The 24,934-nt window shown below is 37.9% G+C and overlaps 2 protein-coding genes across 13 annotated transcripts in view; one reads left to right on the top strand and one right to left on the bottom strand.

Moving 5' to 3' along the window:
• Positions 1-2,954, bottom strand: part of LOC139934689 (uncharacterized) — a 59,170-nt gene extending 56,216 nt beyond the window's left edge. For 11 of the 12 annotated variants that reach the window (XM_071929068.1, XM_071929059.1, XM_071929109.1 and 8 more), the window contains exons 1-2: positions 2,817-2,954; positions 1,046-1,097 (exon numbers count right to left, since the gene is read on the bottom strand). In XM_071929068.1, the coding sequence (XP_071785169.1) occupies positions 1,046-1,097; positions 2,817-2,819 (55 nt within the window). In that variant the 5' untranslated portion in view covers positions 2,820-2,954. Of the gene's footprint in view, positions 1-94; positions 122-1,045; positions 1,098-2,816 lie in introns of those variants that run through there. The other variant, XM_071929141.1, reaches the window with a different exon arrangement.
• Positions 2,955-8,622: 5,668 nt separating this feature from the next.
• Positions 8,623-23,310, top strand: LOC139934779 (uncharacterized). The gene is made up of 5 exons (XM_071929186.1): positions 8,623-9,425; positions 11,491-11,625; positions 13,640-14,995; positions 17,632-17,850; positions 19,954-23,310. Exons 1-5 carry the CDS (start codon positions 8,780-8,782, stop codon positions 20,361-20,363), a joined length of 2,766 nt encoding a protein of 921 aa, XP_071785287.1. The 5' UTR covers positions 8,623-8,779; the 3' UTR covers positions 20,364-23,310.
• The last annotated feature ends 1,624 nt before the right edge of the window (positions 23,311-24,934 follow it).

Here is a 24,934-nt window from a genome sequence, read left to right on the forward strand (position 1 = left end):
ATGAAAGCGCTGCACTCACTTTACTATTGGTAATATTGTCAAAGACTAGTCTTCACGGTTGGTATATCTCAATATGCATAATTAATTAACAAACCTGTGAAAATGTTGAGCTCAATCGGTCGTCGAAGTTCCGAGATATTAATGCCAGAAAAAACACCCTAGCCGCACATTGTGTGTTCTGTTATTGTTTTGCTTACTATTGCCGATTGAGAACATGCGCCCAAGTAAAACACAAGCGTCGGCGGCAGCAGTACTATACTTGATAACAAGTCGTTAGCGCTGCCTTTATGGTTACATGATTCTGCCGTCATGTGCAACAGTCACAGTGCGATTATACATTCATGCAACGGTCGAAGGTAGAAGACAGGTGGCAGCTCTAACTGACTCACACATCTGGGATCGAGGATGATTAAACCGTGCCCGTGAACACACCGCGCTCAACAATTACCGACTTGATTTTAAGACTACAGCAGTACTTTCTGACCAATGGTAGAGTCTGGATGATAATGTACGACCAATTAAAGAAAATCTCGCCAAGAGTCGTGGCTGGCGCTCTTCATTTTATTTGCCCTTGTTGTTTGGTGTTCTGCGTACACAACTACACCATGGAGGAATCAATTTAATTTATTCCCCCATGATTAATTACACATAATATAAGCTAATGTGGTGGTGTCATCGCAAACTTCTTGACAGTATACCCACAACCCATGTGTTCCCATGAGTTATTTTGCCCGGTTTTATCTGCAGGGGTTGGTGTGGTTTTTCAAGCGTGACCTCGGTTTGAATGGGCCGGAAAGGGCTTCTGAAATTCAGTCTTTTTCGACCTTATCTAAAATTGACAGAAATAATGTAGCAGTACATTGAAATAAAGACCATCTGTCGTTTTGTATGAAAAAAAATCGGCGTAACTCAAATAAAAAAAAGGGAATTTGTACGTAGAAAATGGCTTCAAAAAGAAAGAAAACAAGTCACAAAAACACGGCAGATTTGAAAAGGGCCACAGCCACTCCATGACACAATGAGGCACATTTGCCGAAGAACTTACCTGTGAATGTACACAAGGCGCATACTATAAACAGCTTCATCGTCATAGTCTCCTGTAAACGAAAAAACAACATCGAAAGAATGGTGAGTTGAATGGCTCATAAAATGCTCTTATCAGATACTGCAGTAATAGAAATAACAGTTAACAGCATTTATTTACGGCGAGGACTATATGCCTCCCCTAATTGGCCATTGTTTGACAACCCGGACGCAAACTTCTCAAAGAAAACAAAATCATTGCTATGGTCCACTATATACCGATATACCAATACCAGAATATTTTCATATTATAATATTATAATAGTAATATTTATTCAGGTAAAGACATTTACAAGCACATGTACACACATTACAAATATTTAAGTAAAGAAAGTAAAACAACAGTGGGGTGCCCAGGAGAGCATAAAAATAAAGGATAAAAACATTCGCCAAAAGGCGTATGTCTCCTAAATATTAATATTTCACATTATAATATAAATTGTACATCAATAGCTTTATATCTCGAGGAAATTTCAAGCTTTTAAGTTGCACGGAAAAAAAACCCGACCAGAACCGGCCTTGCAATGTCGGGATCCGCCTGCATTAAATCACACCCATTAGCTTAACATCTTTTACATGCCAAGTGTAAACATAATATTTGTTAGTGGTAGCATTGTTCGTAGTAGTGGTAATTATAAAATTAAAATGAATACAATTATTGTCTGGATCACGTCCACCAATCGGCCATCTAAAAAAAAAGTCGCCTGTTATACTTGTCCGATCTATTATGCGAAAGCTTAGGCGTATTGTAAGCCCTGGTCTGGGTTTTTCGTGTTTTAAATTTGCAAAATCTGTCATAAAGGCATTGTACATGTTTGGTAATTGTCCAGTGTTCTCACTAAGTGTTATTATTATTATTATTATTTATTTGACCTCAACAAATACCAGTACATCAAAAAGCACAGCAAAAGGTAAACGAAAAGCAACGAACCAATCAAAATAATAGCGAATACAATAATTATTCAAGCAAAAAGCACACAATACATTAAAAAAAAAAAAAAAAAAAAAAAAACCAGAACATGACAGGAGGGCAACTAGATGAGCAAAAAAGGAATGAATTTAAGAGGAGCATGCAGGCATGGGGAGTAAATCAACTGAGGGAAACAACTGGACAGACCACCAACAAGGAACAACTTATGTGGGTCAGGAACAACAAAAGTAAACTTGATTATTGTTGCTCGGAAGCATGTTGTCATAAGCATAAAATAACAAGCCTGTGAAAATTTGGGCTCAATTGGTCATCGAACTTGCAAGAAAATTATGAAAGAAAAAACATCCCTGTTGGACGAATTTGTGTGCTTTTAGATAAGTATAAAAGACTCCAAGCTAGAAGTCTTTTATTATTTCAGTGAGAAATTACCTCTTTCTCAAAAAATACGCTACTTCAGAGGGAGTCGTTTTATACTATCAACAGCTCTCAAATGCTCGTTACCAAGTCAGTTTCTAAGTTAATATTTGTTTTGAGTATTTACCAAATATGTTCCTTCCCTTTAATTCGTTCCGAAAAAGTTTTCGAAGAGAAACTGACAACGCAACTTCAAACCCAACCTTGCAAGTAAATGTGTACAATCGCTTTAAAGATACGCGCTGAGCTCATCCATTTTTATCACCGATAACACTGCCAGCAACGATGTGTCTAGCATACTCGCAGCTTGCAGCATGCATGCCGCATGCTTGAAGTCTAAATCTATGCCTAAAATAATGTATATTTTGTATATCGTTCTATAGCTCACCATAACATGGAGTCTTCAAATCGCAGAAAAACCACAACTATGAACTCGTACCGTGGTGTGGACCAATCTTTCTGATCACAGTGTGACGTTTGAGAAGACGAATGCGACTCCAGAAAATTAAGTTCGTACACGCCGGTACCTTCCACCAGCCTCGAATGGGCCCCTGCAGTTGCACACTTCAATAACAATACCATTTGTATAAGCACAAGGTTGCAGATTATAGCAGGAACAAAAAAAAAATGGAATTTACTGAACCATGATGATTTTTCTCCGCTGAATCAACTCCGCGCTATTCAATCACGCACGGACCGAAACAGACAACCAACACAGGTGCTTTCAAAATAACGTACTGTCACTGCCTAGCACCACAATCTCTGGCAACAGGTCGAAACAGACCCTTGGGAAATAAAATAAAAGAAAACAATAATGGTATTCCATACTTTAATATTGTTCCACGGTTTGATTGACAATGCGCACACCGGGGTTTTGTAACTTTTTGTACGACACAAGACACTGTGTGTTTTGAAAGCCTTCCAAGGCGTTTTCATGCAGTATAATTTCTGAAGGTTCTGAAGGGACACGATGTACATAGATTTACATCAAACTAGAACAGTTTGAAGATAATGGTGGTAGAAAGCTTCCCTACAAATCTTGCTGTTGCTGCGGGTTCTGAAAAAAATTACTAAGACAATGTCACGAAAATAATTTGCGTCTCGGGAGACGAACATTATTTCAGCGTACAGTGTTTAACGTGACTCTCATGAAATCTTTGGTTTAAAGGATTTGGGTACCTTTTCAAAATGTCTATAGATTTACATTAAACTTACAGGGTTTGAAGATAATGATAGTGGAAAGCTTCCCTTCAAATAAGTGCTGTAGTTTTTGAGAAATGAGTAATACAGTGTAATGAAAATACGTTTGTAAATGCTTAAAATAGTTTTGGTCTCAAGATTTTCATGACATTGTTTTACTCAACCCAAAAACTACAGCACCTTAGCACGTATTTTCAGGGAAGCTTTCTACCATCATTATCTTCAAACTGAGTAAGTTTAGTGTAAATCTGTGGACATTGTGTTTTTGTCCTACAAAAAGTACATACACCCTTTAAGGTGATTGTCACAATTTGATTTGAAATGAAGCTGAAACTTCTACAGGGCCTAATTATTTACTTCATTCACAATGAGTATGGATTCATCTCCTGGTCAAAAACTTGATCTATGGTATCAAAGGTTTCGGTTTAAAGGCAGTGGACACTATTGGTGATTACTTAAAATAATTATTAGCATAAAACCCTCCTTGACGAGTAACGGAAAGCTGTTGATAAAACATTGTGAGAAACGGCTCCCTCTGAAGTTAAGTAGTTTTTGAAAAAGAAGTAATTTCTCACTAAAATATTTGAATTTGATTTCGAGACCTCAGAATGTGATTGGATGTCTCGAAATCAAGCATCTGAAAGCAAACACAACTTCGTGTAATAAGTGGTTTTTTGTCTTCCATTAATACTAGGGACTTTTCGTTTTCGACGACGGATGGTTCTGCGACGGTAAAGATGACATTTGGCGTCATCTGCGCATGCGTCGGCTTTGAGGACGGTCGTCCCTCAATTTCTACGACAGTACTTGGGATGAATCTTCGTTGTGCTGAAAACGACGACGTTTAGCTGAACAGCCGTCGCAGAACCATCCGTCGCCGAAAACGAAAAGTCCCTATTATATCGCAACTTCGACGACAAATTAAGCTCAAATTTTCACAAGTTTTGTATGCATAATTATGTGGAGATACACCAAGTGAGAAGACTTGTCTTTGACAATTACCAATAGTGTCCAGTGTCTTTAATTAGGTCTGTAAATCAATTCAATGGATTCGAAGTAAATTAACAGAACATCAATTGAATTTGTCATTAAAGGTGCATGGCATCATTATCATAACAGTTCGTCCCTTCGCTTTTTTCAGAATGTCACAGAAAACAGTGTTGACTTACACTTAAATCCAATCTTTGGTTGTGATGTGCAGTTGGAATTAATATATTATTTAGTATCTGAAACCAAAGTCGCATCCCCTTGGTACACTTACAAGGTTCTTAAACTTCATTGTGTGATCCCTGGCTAAAGTATAACGGTACTCTCTTAAAGGCACATGGAAATAGATTTTATGTTCCTGAACAATAAAATAATTTTTTTGTTTTTGACGATTTATATGTTTAACAAATTAAATAAAGTTGTGTGGGGGTGACTCCGCCTATCCTTTTGTGACGTCAATCGAGGAAGACTTTGCCTCGATCGAACATCGAACACACACACGTGCAAGTACATTCAAGTCCTGGACGTGAGTTTGTACGTTTGAAAAAGTTTTTTTTTCTTGCATTTTTCCGGCAATGTCAACCAGGTGTATTGCTGCTGGATGCAGCAAAACAACTAAAGATGGTGTCAGTTTGCCAAGTTGTCCGGTCCGACGTCTTTTCCAGCGCTGTGCGGCAAACACTTCGAGCCGTCGTGCTTCGAGAATCCGGAATATATACACTACACATTTTGACATGAAGAGAAAAGTTCTTTTCTAAAACATGACGCCATCCCAATAATTTGTCCAGCTAGTGGGAAAGTCGAAGAAGGTACCTGAAAGACGTAACGGAGCATTTGCCTAACGTGAACAAAATCAGGTATTGTTTCAACTTTGAGGGCATGTTTTTAGCTTGCGCCAAGCGTCACTATGCTGTGTTGGCACTGCATGCGATTCATCGCGCCTCGATTGACGTCACGAACATCGCCCTCTCGGGTCGGGCTTTTTTTCCAATTTGTAAATAACATGGAAACTAATTTATGTAAACCTTAGTTAGTTGTTTATTCATATTCCACTCATCAAAACACATATTTTAGTGACAAAAGCTTTATTTTGACAAAATACCACTTCCAGGTGACTTTAATGCAAAAGACTGAAAAAGCACTCTTTGAAGAGCCATATGAAGGACAACTCTTTTTCGAGTGGTCTTCCACTCTTTAAGATTGAAGTTTGCATCTTTTTTAGTGATTTTTTCCCTCTGTCCTGGAGTAAAACCCCTCTAAAAGAGTGAAATAACCGCCCACTCTTTTTGAAGAGCCATATGGAGGACAGCTCGAAATGAGAGTGGTGTTTTTCACTCTACATTTAGTACCTGAACAAAGATGGCAACATAAATGTAGGAGACCGCCGAACATAGCTCAGTTGCATGTGGTAATAGAGCGCCGGCATATTAAACCGGAGGTAGCTGGGTCAAATCCCATTCTTAGTAAATAATAATTGCTCTTTATTCAAAACCCAAACGAATATCTACATTATACAAGACGAAACCCTGGCTATGCCTGCATACCCAAAAGGTTTACTGCGTTGTCAAAATAATATTACGTTTCTGTTTAGTCGTTTGTTTGACTTAGTTAGTTATTTATTTGACTTACAATAATGATTGGTTCATTTTGACAGCAAACAAGGAGCCTTTTGGTTCCATCACGAGATATCAAGGGTTGGTTTTTTTTTAAGATAAGAAAACAAACTTTTCTATGAACAAATATTTTGCCTGACCTAAATGTTCATGGGCGTGAAATACGCAAGTACAGTTTCAGACCTAGTTTTCGGTGCATTGTTGTAGTAAACCTTTATATACGACATTTTGCTATTATAGCTATAGCACACAACAACATTGTCGGGATTTAATGGATGGACACCGCACACAAAATGCTTTTCAGAAAATCATTTTGGGCAATAATGATGTTAACAGAGTTATGATTATAATTTATCGGGGTAAATCTTTGGTGTAAAACGTCATGGTTTTGTCCACAGGTAACATTTTGTGAACCACATCAAAGCTTGAAAGGGTTCATTGACATCAGCTGATGAAATTACGGCATTTCCAGTGTAATTGTTTCGCACCCGCACTTTTGAATTATTTCAAAACGTTACTTCTATGGTAGCTGATAGTCGAAAATTCATGAGACAACTTTTCAAAAAAGTTTCGGTCATAGACTTGTTTGTTTTCTACATGAGAAAATCAAGTGCGGTTCCGGAGCTCAAAACACCTTTAATTGTAATAAATCTTTTCTGAGCTGTGGATGCTTACGGTGAAGACACGTGGGCTTTTAACAACTCGACGTTTCGACCGGTGTCATCATGAAGAAGACGACCCGAGAGCCTCTCATTGAAAACGAGATGTTTTTACTTTTCTCTCAGAACTACCACAGCTAGTATATAAATAAATTATATAAAATGGTGCATGCAAACCTAATGGTACTGTTTCAGGCTCCATTTGAAAACGTGAAATATGAGCCATATAGATCATGGTTTAATGTTTAAGTGAAACACTTTATTTATACACATTTTTCCTACATAAGGAGTTCTCCTTGATGATGAAACACTTTTGTTGGAGGTCATTGTAACTTCAAACAAGACAGAGCCACACAATACCATTAACTTGTCACTATTTTAACAAAGAAAACACAACGATATCAGTCTAGAAGTCTGCATTTCTAGGCACTCTCCCACTCTATTCCTTTAACTCGATAAATTTTAGACTATAGCAGAATTCATGCGTTTCAACAATCGAGGCGTGCCTATGGCAGAAGTTTGTTTGGATTTTCTACAGTTTTTTTGATGACACACGTATGGGCCTATTCATGTTCTGCGGTTGAATAACTTGAAAATGTTCCCTTATTAAATAACCTTGACCATCCCATAGCGATCATATACAAGCCGCTGAGTTGCACACTTTATGCTGTGTCAAAATCATTGTCTTTTTTTTCTACACCTTAAATAATTGGTCATAAGAAGAAAATAACAGTTTGCTGTGGGTTTGGGGGGGGGGGTACAATGCATTTGCCCTCCCTTCCCACACTTGCACACTCTTTCAATGTAAAAGAGTGAAACACACCACTCTTTACTTTTCGAGCTGTCCGTTATATGGCTTTTCAAAAAGAGTGGTGGTTATTTCAGGGGTTTCACTCCAGGACAGAGTGAAAAATCACTCAGAAAGATGCAAACTTCAATCTAAAAGAGTAGAAGACCACTCGAAAAAGAGTTGTCCTTCATATAGCTCTTCATAGAGTGCTTTTTCACTCTTTTATATTAAAAGAGCAAGTAACATCCCAATAATTATTTATTATGCAGACTCCTCCCCCTCACGGACATTCTACTCTTTCAGGCAGTATAGGTCGCTTTAGGAGAAGTAACACTTCGAGTCCATCCAGAAGAACCGACCCAAGCCGTCTTCGCCCCTCCCCCATGCGAATGGATGTAGCCTATTCCTAGTTTGTGCTGTGGGCTCAGGGAAGGCTATTGATTGCTGTGATAAGCTGCAGTGTGACATTGGCGGGACTTTTATAATAATTAATGCATACTGAAATTAATTGCCTGTAACAACGAACTGAACCAATGACCAATAACAATAATAAAAACGAAGAAAAAAAAGGGAAAAAAACATAACCTGCATCATAACATGCGGAAAACTATATATGGCCCTATAATCATTGTTGTTCGGTTCACACCTGTTTTTGTCCTGTATTTTAATGTCTGTCGTCTGTCTGTCTGCAGTCTGTCTTTTGTTGTCTGTCCGTCCATAGGCTGTAAAACAAAAGCTGTTTTCTCCCCGGCTAGATGTTGCATTTTGTTTAAAGTTTATTTTAAATTCTTAAAATCCCTTTTATAGTTTTGTCTATTATTGACTATTATCGCAATACTATGGTGAGATGAGAGAGCCGTGTTGCGAGTGTGCATTTTTTTTAACGATCTTCAGAAAGTGAAAGCGCCCTCTTTCTGCTGATGTATGATAACAGTAGGGGGAAAATGGCCGTCGATGTATCGAGTGGTACCGTCGGAAAAACTGCGATGGATAATCTGCAAAAAATGCTGTACTGAGGGCCGCTTTGGACGATAAAACAGTCGGTAATGTTTCAATTTCTTGCACTCTATCACCATTTGGTTTTCTCGAAAGGCTAACAAGGATGGCTCACACATTTCTAATGCTACATCTGGTAGCAGTTTTCGTCAGTGTGCAAGTGGTTGGTACGTACACATCGTACGGAGGTGGAGGAGCGGACAACGGGCACTCAGCGAAGAAAGCCCCGATGGACTACAGCAGGTACGCGGACGACGTACGCAACATCGCCAACCATCATGATTCGGACTTTAATTCGCACAGATCAAACACATGCGACGATAGATTCGAGCTTAAAAACTCAACAATCATTCGCACCAAAGATTCTATGTATTCTGGGGCCCAGTTTGTTGACGACATGAAAGTGGCTGGTGCAACAGAATGTCGCAGGCAGTGCTGTAAAAATGAGGAAAGTTGCGACACCGCCATCTTTGTTGACGACGATACAAAAGATAAAAACTGTTTCTTGTTTAAGTGCCGCATTGATGATTCGATAAAGTGTAAATTTGCCAATCACGTGGGATATGTAAGTGCCATGGTTGGAGGGTTTGAAGTAGTTCCAAGGAGTCGAATAGAAACTGAATCTGATCGTGGAGATGATGATAATGATAAACAGCGCAATGAAGAAGAAGGTGATGTGAAGACAGGATTTGATGTCAAGCAAGAAACCGCAGCTACACCAGAGGATGATGATGCTTCTAACCAAGATGAAGGTAGGAAACCTCTGACTATCTTATCTATCAATAAATAGTTGCGATAACGTAGATCACGGTTACGATTGTACTTCTAGGAACTGAGGCTCCCCTTATTATTATAGTTTCTAGAAGTAACGTTATTGCAACTAATCTATCCTAGGCCTATGGAAAAACCAGACTGCTTAGTTTGTTGATTTTCCTGGTTTTGTTATTATTAGGCCTAGCAAAATAAGAAACAAGTTTCTCGTCCGGAAAAAATAGGAGGAGGCAGGGACTAAAAAAATAAAAAAAGGAGGAGACAGGGCGCTACTTTTAAATAGTTAATAATAAAAACGTAAGGCCTAAATAGTATTTTTTTTAAAGGAGGCAGCGGCGAAAAAGGAGGCGGGCAGGGATGAAAAACAAGCCCATCAGCAGCCGTTTTCATGAAACGCTTGGATTAATCCTATCTCGAGTTAGGACGAGTAACCCGTCTTAACTTAGGATGGATTCAACACGTCCTCGACAAAAGCACAACAGTTTTTCTACATCATTCTACGATTATACTGTTTGTATAATACACTGAAGAGGAGCCATCAGAGTGGATGTTTAAAAACATCATCTTTTTCAATCAAGTGTTTGTTTTACCCATCCAAATACCCAAAATTTTGATTTTGACTTACTACTGTAGACCAAAGTAATGCCTCACACCATGGAAGTAGCTGGATAAAAGAAGAATGTTTTGCTACAACAATTGATTGAGCATATTTAGGATATATTTTGTTTAAAGACTGGATAAGTTATGACAAACCGTTTGTGCAACCTCATCCCCATTGGGCTGCATCTTGAGTACGGTCCCTGGGAACTCATTGGAAGTATAATCAGGCACAGTACACAGTAATGTGATGAGATGTCTAATATATACTGTGATTGAGGAATGCTGGTTTGAAAAAAAAGCTTTTCAAGATACACAATTATTTGTTTGAATTTGTCTGAGGAATACATAATTTGCACCTGTGCAGTCATTGTCAACAAATTTACTTTCATAAAAATAAAAAAAATTACACAGTCGGTATACATTATCTGGTGTAAAATTTGCGGGAAAGACGTAATGTGCTTAATGTTCTTCGGTTCAAAATATGAAGCCTTGAAAAGCTTTCTAGAAAAAAACATAGTGCCTGAAGATCTGCTAGTTTTTATAATTAAATTAAATTGTAACATACACTACACAAAACTAGGCCTGCAATTATGATAACGGTACCGAGCAAAGTCCATGGACATTGTTTCCAGCTCTGCATAATTTATGATGCTTTTAAGACTCATAATTTAGCTCAATATGGTTAATATACGAACCTGATATTATTACAATTTTGCCTCGGGGATAAAACAATAAGAATATTATGAATGATTGATCAAACGCTGCACTCTGTAATCTTGTTTTATCGAATATTCATAGGGACCTCGGGTGGGATATAGAAATGACCTGTCTGTTACTGTGTTATATTTTATGAAGCAGAATTCTTTAACAGTAGACCATCTACGTTGTAGTTTTCCTGATGAAAAGTTTGAAATCAATGTATCAATGTACTGTATCATAAAAACATGAAACAAACAAACAAACAAACCTCAATGAGTATGTTTCAAACAATGCATTCCAGAGGTAATTTTATGCTCGAAATCAGAATTGTTTATGTCAAGTGAAGTTGGTGGAGATGCTACATGTATTACTGCTTCCCCAAGTCATACGAAAGAAAACCTCACAGGCGTACAATTTACAAGTGTTCATTTTTAAAAGCATTTTTCCCTGGGAATCCCTGCAGACATAGAAATTTCTATAACACTGAATAGCTCTATACAGTGGTGATATAAATTTGAAGCACAAACACTTAATACATATCCCAATTATGATTAGATTGACCCGAGTTCTCATGTTATGCTCATCAGAACTTTTTCTGTTGCACTTTCTTTATATAGTAAGAGTGTGCTTTTTACATCCCAAAACTAATACTAAAGAAAGTATAGAAGTCACAATGCATTTGATTTTGTATTAAAAGTAGTAATAATTAATAATATTATTTGTTTTTCTTTTTCTAAACCTTTACAGAAGCAGTTGTGGATGATGATGGTTGTGGAGATGGCAAGATCCAGTGTGCCAATGGTGACTGTATCATATCTCGCTACGTCTGTAACGATATTGAAGATTGCACGGATGGATCCGATGAAATGGGATGCAAATATGGTGGGAACATTACATTGTACTATTATTTTGATCATTTTTAAAGGCAGTGGACACTATTGGTAATTACTCAAAATAATTATTATCATAAAACCTTACTTGGTAACGAGTAACGGGGAGCTGTTGATAGTATAAAACATTGTGGGAAACGGCTCCCTCTGAAGTAACGTAGTTTTCGAGAAAGAAGTAATTTTCAAAAAATTTGATTTCAAGACCTCAGATTTAGAATTTGAGGTCTTGAAATCAAGCATCTGAAAGCACACAACTTTGCGTGATAAGGGTGTTTTTTCCTTTCATTTTAATTTTGCAACTTGACCAATTGAGCTAAAATTTTCACAGGTTTGTTATTTTATGCTTATACTGGGATACACCAAGTTAAAAGACTGGTCTTGGACAATTACCAACAGTGCCCACTGTTTGTAAAGGATTTGAGTATTTTTTTGTAACACAAAACACAATGTCCACAAATTTACATTAAACTTACACAGTTTGATTATAAGATAATGAAAGTACACAAGTAGAAGGCTTCCCTCAAAAATTACATGCTGAGGTGCTGTAGTTTTTTGAGAATTTAGTAAAAACAATGTCACGAAGATACGTTTTACATGCTACAATAATGTTCGTGACTGTTTCCTAATTTCTCTAATACTACAGCACCTCAGTGGGTAATATTTAAAGGGAAGCTTTCTGCCATCACTATCTTCAAACCTAGTGTACATGTAGTTCTTACAAGTTTAATGTATAAATCTGTGGACTTTGTGTTTTGTGTCCTAGAAAAAGTACCCAGACTCTTTTAACAAAAATGCTCCATACAATGTTAGAATTCAGAACAGGATGTTTTAACTTTGTGTTTCAGACTACCATGTACCACTAAGTAGCAAGCATGATTCTTTCCACTATCTGATTTCTGATTTTTCTGTTTTCTATTCTTCTCCCTCTAGAACATGTAGAAAGGTCAGCAAAAGTGCTTTTTCCAAGTAGCTAATTTATCCAGTCTTTTAAAATCGCAAGTTGGCCCTTGTACTCAAACAAACTTGCACTTAATTTTTGATCCCGAGGGACAATATCATGCATAGTAAATCCATCAAATTCACTTTGGCTAACAGCTAGACTACATTTGTATAATATTATATGTATAAGTACTGCCCCACTTAATATCAATCAAAGTACAGTCTTCTTTGTCATGCCAGTCTCATGATTGGTTTAGCTGATGGTGTTATATGAGTCCATTGGTATCAAGCGTTTAAAATTCTGCTTCGTTTTATTGATGAATTTGATAAATTGTAATGGTTGAATAAGTTGAGTTATAGGCCTACTCTTTAAATTTTGCGCCTTACAAGTTTCAACTAATCCTTTGGCTTGTTTCCTCATCATAATATGATACTTGTTGAATGAAAAGGTAATGATAGTTTTCACTTCTATTGGTATGTGATGTTTCCTCAACTAATCCGAAAGTCGCATGTTGTAGGTGAAGTAATTATTATCTTTCTATTTGAAACCACATTTGTAAAATGCCTAATCTTCTGTACTACATGTGTACAATACATGTACAGTACTGTAGGCTTATACATGTACATGTACCATGAAAAATCGAAGCGTCATAAAAGTAAGGATAAATTTGTCCTTATCTGAAACAAAGTTCTCTTGGGGAAAACAAAGACGCCCACAAATTGTGAAAATTGGGATTATGGTACAAAATACAATTGACAAATTGACATCAACCACGGTAACTTTCAAGAAATGTATGGTGGGATGGTATTCTTAAGAGTGGGGATTTATGGTCATTCTTCTATTTTGTCAAAGTTTGATGTGACATTTAAAAGAGAAAGTTGCAGTTGGTCACATGGAGTCATGGTTATTTTTCAACTAAAAAAAGAGAGTTGTTTTTCGTCTGTTTGGTTTATTTTGTTTTTCGGGGTGTTTTTGTTATTTAATTTTAATTTTAACAGGCATAAATTGAGTAGTGTTGTTTACCATATGATACGAGTTTACTTCACCTTCTCCTTCCTCTCTTCAGACACCAATACTCCCTCTTCCTCATCTCACTCTTCCCATGCCACTAACCATCCTAAAATAGGTCCCAACCCGGCCACCAATCAAGGCCAGCAGGAGCAGACTAAAGCCCCCAAGAAGATGCGCCTAGATGACATCAGGAGTGAGCTAGCTAGTGAGCTCCATGAACAGAGCAGTCCCGATGACGGACAGAGAGATGCTCATGATGACGATAAGATTCAGGATGCTGACAGGAAACAGGAGTCCGATAAGAACAAGAGCGATAGAGCGGATGAGGACCTTCAGAGTCTTCAAGACGGAGATGAAGTTGATGAACGGGATGGAGAGAATTATGACGATGGTGACGCTGGCGCTGCGAAGGATACTGACGAAGCTAGTAAGGCTAAAGTTCCGGATTCAGACTATGTGGAACCCAAATCAAGAGAACACCAGGTAGGGGATCAACCAGACACCTCAGATGAACTTGCTGACTGGAAGCCAAATTTACACCACCCTTCAGACGATGAAGAGGATTTAAAAGAACAAGCCCAGGGCAATGATGACTTCAGGTCATTGAAGACGCACAGTAAGCAAGATGAAAGACTTGATGATAAAGAGCATCCCAAGATGTCTGATCGTAGCGATGATCAGATTGAACCGGACCAAGAACAGAGAGGCAGACAGCAGAGTAACAAAGAGAGTAAGGGATACACATATCCTGATGAAGATGCAAAGTACCACAGCCAATCTGCCAGAGTTGACTCCAAACATCGACCAGTTCTTCCAAATGACGAAAGAGATGATCCAAATTATACTCGGCAACATATACGCCATAAAAATCCCATTGGGCCCGACGCCACTAAAGAAAAAGGAACTCCTGACCGTTTTAACTACTACCCCGATAGCGACAGCCGAGAAAATCTCTATCCCTATGATAATTATGACACAAACTTCAACGGCAAGCCGTATCCGGACACACCCGACTATAACTATCGCGACACCATGTTTGAAGATGTACGTGCAGGCGATCCTGGACGTGACAGGTACGATAACAGAAACCCGCTATACCAAGACCTTCAGGATGATGGGTTTGACCCTGACCAAGAGAACTATATCAACTATCATAGGCGTGATCGACTCAACAACAACTACAACTACCCAGTGGAGGATCCGCCTCCCGAGGAGAGGAGGCTACGTGACAGACCTCCCCTGTATGATCACCTGCCGGTAGAAGATGACTGGAACCGAAGAGAAGATGAGGGTGATAGTGGCATGGGAGATGGAGACAGGGGACAGGGTAGGCAACGAGGTAATAGTAGACCCTATCAGGGCAAGTTCAAGCCTGATGACGCTACCTCTAGTCAGCAGAACAGGGCTGGTGGTAACATGCTTCTTTTTTCTCTCCTGTTCTCATTGTGTTGTGATGGCTATGCTTTGTGACGGTAAAATGCATGCAATGACGTTGTTTGCATTATGTGAATTTCTTTTGTCTAAAACCCTTTTTTTTTTACAGCTGTACATCAATGGATCGCATGATACAATGTTGTTATTTTCATTTCTTTCATGACTGTGTACTTTTGTATATATTGTGTTCTTGTATTTGCCGAGTAATTTGATGTTTCATGACATGAGCTGTTGAACTAATGTTTTTAATTTATGATTCTGTTGGACAATTTTATATTTGCAGTGTAGAGTACTTAATTATTTTAATGTCTGTCTGTCATACACTGTATGGTACATTTGGTACTGTATGCTACTTTGGAACAGTGAGTATTGTGACATACATATAATAACGTAGGCAAGTATAATTCAGTGTTACGTTAACATTGACATATTCGCTTGCTATACGCCAGACCTGATGCTACATGTAAAGGCTACAAAGGCAAGCGGGGGATTGCCCCTCATGCCCCTGGTCACTGCCTTGGCGCCTTCTGAAAATGTTCTGGTGCAATCTTATGTGTCCCTCACTGACTGCCATGTACATGTACTGTAAGGAAAAACCTTCTTGCCCTTTAAAGAATCGGGCTGAGGTCTCGAATTCAAGCATCTGAAAGCACACAACCTGTGCGACCCATTAATGTCTCACAACTTCGACAACCAATTGAGTTCAATTGTTTACAGGTTTGTTATTTTATACATTTTGAGATACACCAAGTGAGAAGACTGGTCTTCCAGTGTCTTTAATTGCATCTGTCTTGATACTTGTAGTTTTGCCAATAAATCAGCATTTCATTTGTACATTGACAACAACCAATGTTTGGCCCACCCTAAAGGCAGTGGACACTATTGGTAATTACTCGAAATAATTATTAGCATAAAACCTTTCTTGGTGACGAGTAATGGGGAGAGGTTGATGGTATAAAACATAGTGAGAAACGGCTCCCTCTGAGATGCCATAGTTTTCGAGAAAGAAGTAATTTTTCACAAATTTAATTTTGAGAACTCAGATTTAGAACTTGAGGTCTCGAAATCAACCATTCTAAACGCACACAACTTTGTGCGACAAGGGTGTTTTTTTCTTTCATTATTATCTCGCAAGTTCGATGACCGGTTGAGCTCAAATTTTCACAGGTTTGTTATTTTATGCATATGTTGAGATACACCAACTGTGAAGGCTAATCTTTGACAATTACCAATAGTGTCTACTGCCTTTAATTAAATTCCCTGCTAGTTAAAGATTGAAAGACTCCCAGTTAATGAAAGGAAACCAGTTGCAAATCAATTAAATGTGGTTTAAAATCAACTGGTAACCTTTTCGTTTTCAAGCAACATTTGGCTTTGAGCAACATTTGGCCTTGATCAGCAATTTTGTATGCTTTATAAGCAGTTCTATGAAATCCAGATGTGTTCAATAGTTTTCCCTGGACCACGTTCCCACTTGATCACAATTGCGAGATCGGGATCCCGTAACAAGATTAGTTGCAGGCGTGAAATCGCAGTCGCGTTTCCACTTGAGTATGATCGCGCATTGATCCCCCTTTTTGTGAACAGAAGTGGGTTGAACAGAACACTGTCTGCTAGCAAATTGCGGGGTCTGATCGCCCTTTGCGTTCCCACTAGACTTTTGATTGCCCATTCATCCACTAGGGCGATCAGATCCCGCTTTAATCCTACTCCCAAGGAGGATCAAAATTGCACGGTCAGATCCTGATCGCCACTGGAGCTTATTTCTCTTTGATCGCCCTTTCGGGGTCTAGATCGCCCTTTTCTCGAATTGGGAGATCAATGCAGGGACCAGTGGGAACGGGGTCCTAGTTGCTGTGTTGTTAGAAACTATGCCTCACTATGTCAAGCCTGGGAGAGATTGAAAGTACTTGACATGTTCCCTTTTATACCATTCAATTGATGTAATATTCATGTAGATTGTAAATAGTGTTGTATTTATTGTGACATGTGTAGTTTGTATCGGCACCACCACCTCCCAATTCCTATCCACTGTAATATTGTCTTGTTTTGCAGCTTATTTATAATTTAAGTTCAGTGTTTTTATGTTAGCCAGCAATAGTTGTTTTCTGTGATGAACTTATTTGCTACTGTTACAATACATTTATTTATTCAGTATCAGTGAACGATTTCCCTTGTATTGAATAACCCCTTTTTTGCTATGAAAGTCGCCATCTTGTACATGTAGGTCAAACCTGATGCGCGTCCAAACGTGTACATCGATGAATGACGCAGCATGAATCATTCCCGGTTTTAGATTTCTACAGCACATGCACGCACACACCCACGCACACGCGCACAGACGCCATTTTGTAGGGCAGATATTTGAGCAGTGACGTCATATTCAATACGGTCTATAGCAGAACAAAATTCTTTGAAAAATGTATCAAAAATCATCATCATTTGCTACCCAATATTACCATTGAGTGTGCACAAAACTTGTTCAGTCAGAAGATATTTCTATGTAAATGTGTTGGATGAAATCGTTCCCTGCGTACAGTGATTTTCACCAGTATTTTTTGCATTTGCTATTCTATGTTGCTTATTGTTCCCTGACATTTGTCATTCATTCAGGTTCTTGGAAACACTGGAATAACTACAACCATCCGGACAGTACATACCCTGACGATGACGACCGAGATCGATCTGATGAAGGGGTGAATAGAGAGAGTGAGGTTGACGAAGCTGTCAATCAAGATGACGTTGACGATAGTAATAAAGGCAACGAGGCAAGACAAGACAAGAGACCTGAGGACAGTGTCTTACCCACTGAGATGGATAACCAGCTTAGCGGTAATTATTTATACAATATCATAGAGCTGCTTAAGCACAAAAAGTAGCTAAGCATAATATCAACTTTACGCTTACCAGCTTAAGGTTACAAGCCAAACTACCGTTCAACAAGTGCAAATTGTGACCGATATCCTGCTCATATCTGCTAAGCAGAAAATTGTTAAGCAATAGACGATGTGACCTATGTTTACATTCAAACTGCCCTCTGTTGACAAAACACTATACATGTCATGTTTCGCTGGGCAAAGAGTTGCGTAGTCATAGTAAGATTGCGTAAACTTTCTAGGTGGCTGCCAAAACACAAAGGTTTTGCCCGGCGGTATGCGCGCGAATCATAAATGGTTTTCGTGTGATGTCAGAGGTCACATCGTCTATTTTTTCTGCTAATAAAAGCAGCTCTATGAAATTAGTTCTTGTGTGGAACCAAGCACACTGGATGTTACCATGTGGTTGGGTTGGTGTAATCGTATCTTTCCAGGCCTTCCTCCTCGAGGACCGTTTGGGTTTGCCTTGGTCTTTTGATTTTCTCCCACTTCTAAAAGGGAAACTTCCTAGGGTTCTTGGCTAGTACAGTGGTTATGTTCGCTTTTCTGTGAGTCCTTGGCTTTACGACTAGAGCAGATGAAATGAAATGAAATCACATTTAAAGGAACATTGCTGACACTGTATTAAAGCACTTCATGTAATCCACCATATACATAAACTGACAAACCTGGCCCATCGACCAGGGGACTAATGTAAAGTGCATTGAGATGGATTGTTATTTAATATTATTCACTGCTGCTAACCAGGCATACATTATTGTATTAAAGCAGTTCTATTCATCAAACCCCTCAAGCACCCCTCCAATGCTTCAACTATCGAGTCTCCAGAGCTTAGTTCAGTGTCCTTTAGCCCTACACAAAAGCAATACAGAAAGACTCAGACAAATCATACATCAACAAGTTTGTACAAAACACCCTTCTCTCATGTCTCTGGGGTTTGTCTGGCTAGCAGTGAAACTTGGCCTCTGGGTAGTTTCATGCCTGTTCTCCATAGCAATGAGATTGTCATGTGACACCTCTTACAAACTGTCTTACAGTCATTACCTCACCAGGGTTCGATTTCACAAAGCAATAAAATCCATCAAAATAGGAATTGTCAGTATTTCCATATTGATATGTTTTTTGACTTCACACTTTACTAACAATAAATAATGATTTGTATTGTGACATCACACTTAACTAAGCTAGGTACATGTACTACTACGATTGATTTGCAGTTATGATCAATCTTGGCTATTTGTGAAACTGGCCCAGCTGGGTTACCAATGCAACATTAACACCTGCCATTAATACGTCTTGCTGTGTTTCTTCCAGGATCTTATCTGAATAAATCAACACCTCTTCATCGGAAGCTTTTCAGATTTATTTGCTTGAGTAGATTCACCAGCTTTCTGCAATTACCTTTCTTTTTTTTCTTTTTCTTTTTTGACAAACATTTATGGGCAGTACAAAGATCAAATTAGTCACGGTACTCTGTAAGAATGCTATTGGGAATTCAGTTTTTAACGTCAATACATTTTCACCATTCATGTATATGATGTTTTTGACAAAAGGCTTAAGGTGTCATTGGCAAGCTTGAGTCAGATGTTTTGAGTTTGTTGACCTGGTAAAGCTACCAACTCTCCCTGATTCTGCAGAAAGTTCCCTGAATATAAACAAATCTTTCCATGTTCTGATAAACAAGTTGAAAAATATTCAATTTGGTTTTACCCATATACAATTGTTCACACACCGATGTGAGTTAGCACTGTGTTCTCAGTACTTTCCCTAGTTCTGTGAAAATCAAATCAAAGGCATATTACTCCGGTGGGATTCGAACCCATGACCTATGCAATTCTAGACCACCGAGATTGCCCGGTCGCTAGAGGCAGTTTGAATCCTATACTTTAAAGCGGCTGGTGCAATGATTTAAAATTTACATGATATCGTTGAAAGGTGACCAAAATTACAGCCACGTCGAAGGTGACAGCTCTGATTACTTCATACAAGTGATCAAAACAAGTCGGAATTTTCACTCAACACCGGCAATAATTACCCTTAATTAATTTGATTCCAACAGACATCGATGACTCTCAAGATGTCCCACCACAATCTTCCCCCGAGCCAGCAGTTGAGCCTGTTCAAGAAGTCTCTTCTAATCTTGTGGACCCAGAGGGTGAAGAAGGTCATCCGTCGAGTGTCGCCGTGCCCACGGTGGTAAACATGCCCAAGGTGGTAAGCGGCATGACTGAAGAAGGCACATCCAAGGTCGATGATCTCGGAGACCAAACCCTTAGGAAGGTGACCCCTCATGGCATCCAGCCGGCAACCAGCGCCATCCTACCCCTCGCTGTCGGCTTGATCATCACCTTGTTCTTATTGATGATGCTGAGCTGTCGTTTACGGTACATGAATCGTCGATTGCGGTATGGACGACTGAAGACGCACGCCCATGATGCTGACTATCTCATAAATGGAATGTATCTGTAAAATGGATTGCTTCATTAATGACTTGGAGCAGATTAAAATAACTACCTGGGGTGGATTTCACAAAGAGTTAAGATTAGTCTTTTAGGACTAATTTTAAGTTTTTAAATATCTGCTAGGACTAGTCCTAACTCTTTGTAAAATCAAACCCTGGGCCCTATTTCCAAGAGTTGCTTAATCATAAAATATTGCTTAACAATTGTCTGCTAACAAAAAATGAGCAGGTTACCCGTCACAAATTGTACTTGTGACGTGGTAGTTTGGCTGGTAACTTTATTCTGGTAAGCATAATTTGTTGTTGTGCTTTGATATACTATTGTGCTTTTTGTGCTTAAGCAGCTCTATTTATCCTATAAAAAATGTCAGGAAAACACACTCGAAATTGAAAAATCGTTTGGATTAGGACATTTGTTGGTTTATGAGTAATGTAGAAGTATGGTTAAACTACACTTTAAATCAATAAAAATGTTATCACCTTGTTATGAAATATAAGAACAACTTTTGGAAAATGGTATGAAACTATATACCTGGTACACTGAACTTACCAGTGAAGCTGGATATACATGAATGTAAATATTACGTATCCAAAAAAATTGTATAGAGTGAATGTAATATACATTAATAAAAACTTAGACTAAGCATTGAATTGAAAATGGTTATTAATGTATGAAATATAGAAAGGTTTGCGGTAACACAATGTAATGACTATCTCTAATGAGTTGGGGTGGTTCTGAAAAGAATCGTTGGTTTCAACTCGACGTTCCGATCAGTATGCTCTGATCGTCTTTTGGAGAAAGCCCAGAATGTACAATGTATGAAATAATTAGATTTTGGAATAGAGCACTAGCAGAATGACGATAAGCTTGACGATAAAGTTGACTTTAATTTCTAACTTTGCTACGGAGGAGAGTGTTGGGTTGTGGGATTCTGACATGTCTGAGGATAATATCAGTTTGAGATGTGAAACTCAGTAAGTGAAATGTGTAATCTAGGGGTCATAATTTGAGACGATCTTCAGCAAACTTAAAGGGATTTAATTTTTTCTGGAGGTTTTTTTTCCCATGAATTTTAAACAAGGAATTCGGAATGACTCTGGCTGGACAGTTTTCACTGAATGCAAATGTTTTGACTATTTGTGTACACATTTGGTTGTCAGTGTTTATTTACCCACCGTACATTCACAAAAATCAATGTATTCCATGACTTAATTGAGGGACCAATTCACTTAAACTATCAAGCCTGCAGCCGGTTTCACGACACACTAGGATCAATCCTATCGTCCTAACTTAGGATAAATCTTAAGGTATGCATGCGACAGTGCAGGGTTGGGACTCGTCCTAAGTCCCGAGATTAATCTCAAGTTAGGAAGAGTTTGGTGAAATCGATGGCTGGAGTCATAAGTGGACAGTTCTTAATGTCATGAAAAAATCCACAGGGTTTGTCATTCAGAACTTCCACTTGTTGATGTAAGGGTTAGGGATTTGGAAGGAGTTTTGAGGTACCGTAATGGTATCGGGGTGGCATTGTGGTACTTTCCCCCATCTGCCATCTCTGCTGACCTGGGTTCGAATCCCAGATGCGATAATCTGCTTTTTTCGACTTGTTTTTTATTCAGTTGTTTCAGTATAAAAATGGTGTCAGAAAAGGAATTGATGAATGTGCCTATCCCAATCATTTAAGAACCCCTTCATTAAATTTTCTTAATCTTCTTATCCAACTTGTCTTTTGTTTTTTCCTAATCTTGTATCCACTCTTCAACTATGTGTACGACTTTTTCTATGTATTCTTAACTTTATTTATTTATTTATTTATTATTGTGTGTTTCTGTATATATTTGGTACATGAAGATCTTTAATAATAATATTTACAGAAAAAAAAGTACTTCATTGGCTAGCTGTATCTATTTAGGAGTCTGAACTAGAAAATGTAGTAATCTATTAATGCATAGTTTTAAAGGCACTGGACATTATTGGTAGTTACTCAAAATATTTATTAGCATAAAAACTTACTTGGTAACAAGCAATGGAGAGCTGTTGTTAGAATAGATCCTTTTAAGAAATGGCTCCCTCTGAATTCAATTCAATTCAATTCAATTCAATTCAATTCAGTTCAAGTTTTATTGGTCCTACCCTGGAAGAAAATTCATTTTGAATACATGCAATACAAACAAAATAAGGTATTTTTCGAGAAAGAAGTAATTTTCCACGAATTTAATTTCGGGACGTCAGAATTGGATTTGGAGGTCTCTCGAAATCAAGCATCTGATGGCACACAACTTTGTGTGACAAGGGTGTTTTTTCTTCCATTATTATCTCACAACTTCAAAACAATTGAGTACAAATCTTCACAGGTTTGTTATTTTGTGCACATGTAGAGATACATATACACCAAGTGAATAAGACTGGTCTTTGACAATTACCAATAGTGCCCAGTGTCTTTAAAGGCTGTGGAAACTATTGGTAATTGTCAAAGACCAGTCTTCTCACTTGGTGTATCTCAACATACTCATAAAATAACAAACCTGTGAATATGTGAGCTCAATCGGTCGTCGAAGTTGCGAGATAATGATGAAAGAAAAAACACCCGTGCAACACGAAGTTGTGTGCTTTCTGATGCTTGATTACGAGACCTCAAATTCGAACCTTGAGGTCTCGAAATCAAATGCGTGGAAAATTACTTCTTTCTCGAAAACTACGTCACTTCAGGGGGAGATGTTTCTCACAATGTTTTATAATATCAACCTCTCCCCATTATTTGTAACCAAGAAAGGTTTTATGCTAATAATTATTTTGAGTAATTACCAATAGTGTCCACTGCCTTTAAATACATGATGTTGCCCACATGAATGAGCATACATAACATACATGTATTCATGGTTGTTAATGAAAGAGCACCATTACATCCATTTTATCTTTCCTTAATCGAAGCAACATGTTAAATAAAACATTTAGTTTTGGGGTTTTGCTGATTAATATCAATATTATTAGGAGTATTATTATAATACTAATTAGTATTATTATTCACAATCGGCTCGTCACCGTTACATTTTTGGGGGTAGGCTTTGTCAACAAATCTGATAGTAATTGTAATTGCTAGATTGATTGATAGATATCAGTGTCTACTTCAAGAGGAAGGGACACTTCAAAAATGTACCAACCCATGTTCTATGAAGGATGAAGTTGGATGTTCTGGATGGTGTTAAAAGAGCTTTGAGAGTAAGAATTGTATGTGGTGTTTATTTTACACCATTATAACTTGAGGTTAGAGACTTGTGTTTGTTGTTTACTACTCACATTAGGACTATATCTATTGGAAAATGAGTAAGTCGCTAAAATTTAATTTGAATTTTCCCTTTCACTTTAAGACTTCCAAGTTAACACGGGTAATTAATAAGTTTTACATTCCAGTTTTTGTCTCCACACAGGCTACTCTACACGTTTGTATGGCAATGATAGTGAATGATGTTACATGTGATGTCATGTATTTAAAGGCAGTGGACACTATCAGTAATTACTCAAAATAATTATGAGCATAAAACCTTACTTAGTAACGAGTAATGGGGAGAGGTTGATAATATAAAACATTGTGAGACACGGCTCCCTCTGAAGTATAACGTAGTTTTGAGAAAGAAGTATTTTCCGCGAATTTGGTTTCAAGACCTCAAGTTTAGAACTTGAGGTCTCGAAATCAAGCATCTGAAAGCACACAACTTCGTGTGACAGGGGTGTTTTTTCTTTCATTATTATGTCGCAACTTCGATGACCAATTGAGCTCAAATTTTCACAGGTTAGTTATTTTATACATATTTTGAGATACACAAGTGAGAGACTTGTCTTTGACATTATTACCAAACGTGTCCAGTGTCTTTAATGCATGAATGATTTGTACAGGGTTTAATGGAAGAACACATTGAATCTTTTTTTTTTTTTTGCGTTGCATTGTAGTTTTAATGTTAAGCAAGGGGGCACATGTGGTCAGCACAACTTTTCTCTTTTAATAACTGTAGAATTGTAAAAATGTTGCCATATAAAATAATTATAACAAATTCGAATTTCCCATGATGAATGTAGTATTTCGCCTGCCAGAAATGCCTCTGGAATGTATGTACATGACCACACTTGTTTGAAACAATTTGTAAACACAATTTTACATGGTCTATTAAAAAACAGGTAGAAACTAACATATTACAGTGTTTAAGGTATTTAGACAAACGGTAACAATAAACAAATGACCCAACTATTTAAAAAGTTATTTAAAAACTATTAACAACGCATGTAATGATAATGTATTCATTAATTTGACGATGTGTGCATGCCTTGCATGTTTTAGGTTGTGTAAGTTCATGGTACTATAATTGATGCAAGTATTGTGTAAATACCAGTGTGTTTTGTACTAGATTAATTTAATGTGTAGATTTATTTGTCTGTAATATTCATCGAACAGACCATGCAGAAAGCGGCAGTTGTGAGATATTTGAGGCGAAAGGTTGCTGTTTGTATATTTTTACATTTGTACGTGTTCACATCAGATTCAATTAAATACAATACCGAAATAAAGGTACATCAGCTGATGTA

Source organism: Asterias amurensis, chromosome 1 (assembly GCF_032118995.1).
Source record: "Asterias amurensis chromosome 1, ASM3211899v1".
Classification (NCBI taxonomy): Eukaryota; Metazoa; Echinodermata; class Asteroidea; order Forcipulatida; family Asteriidae; genus Asterias; species Asterias amurensis.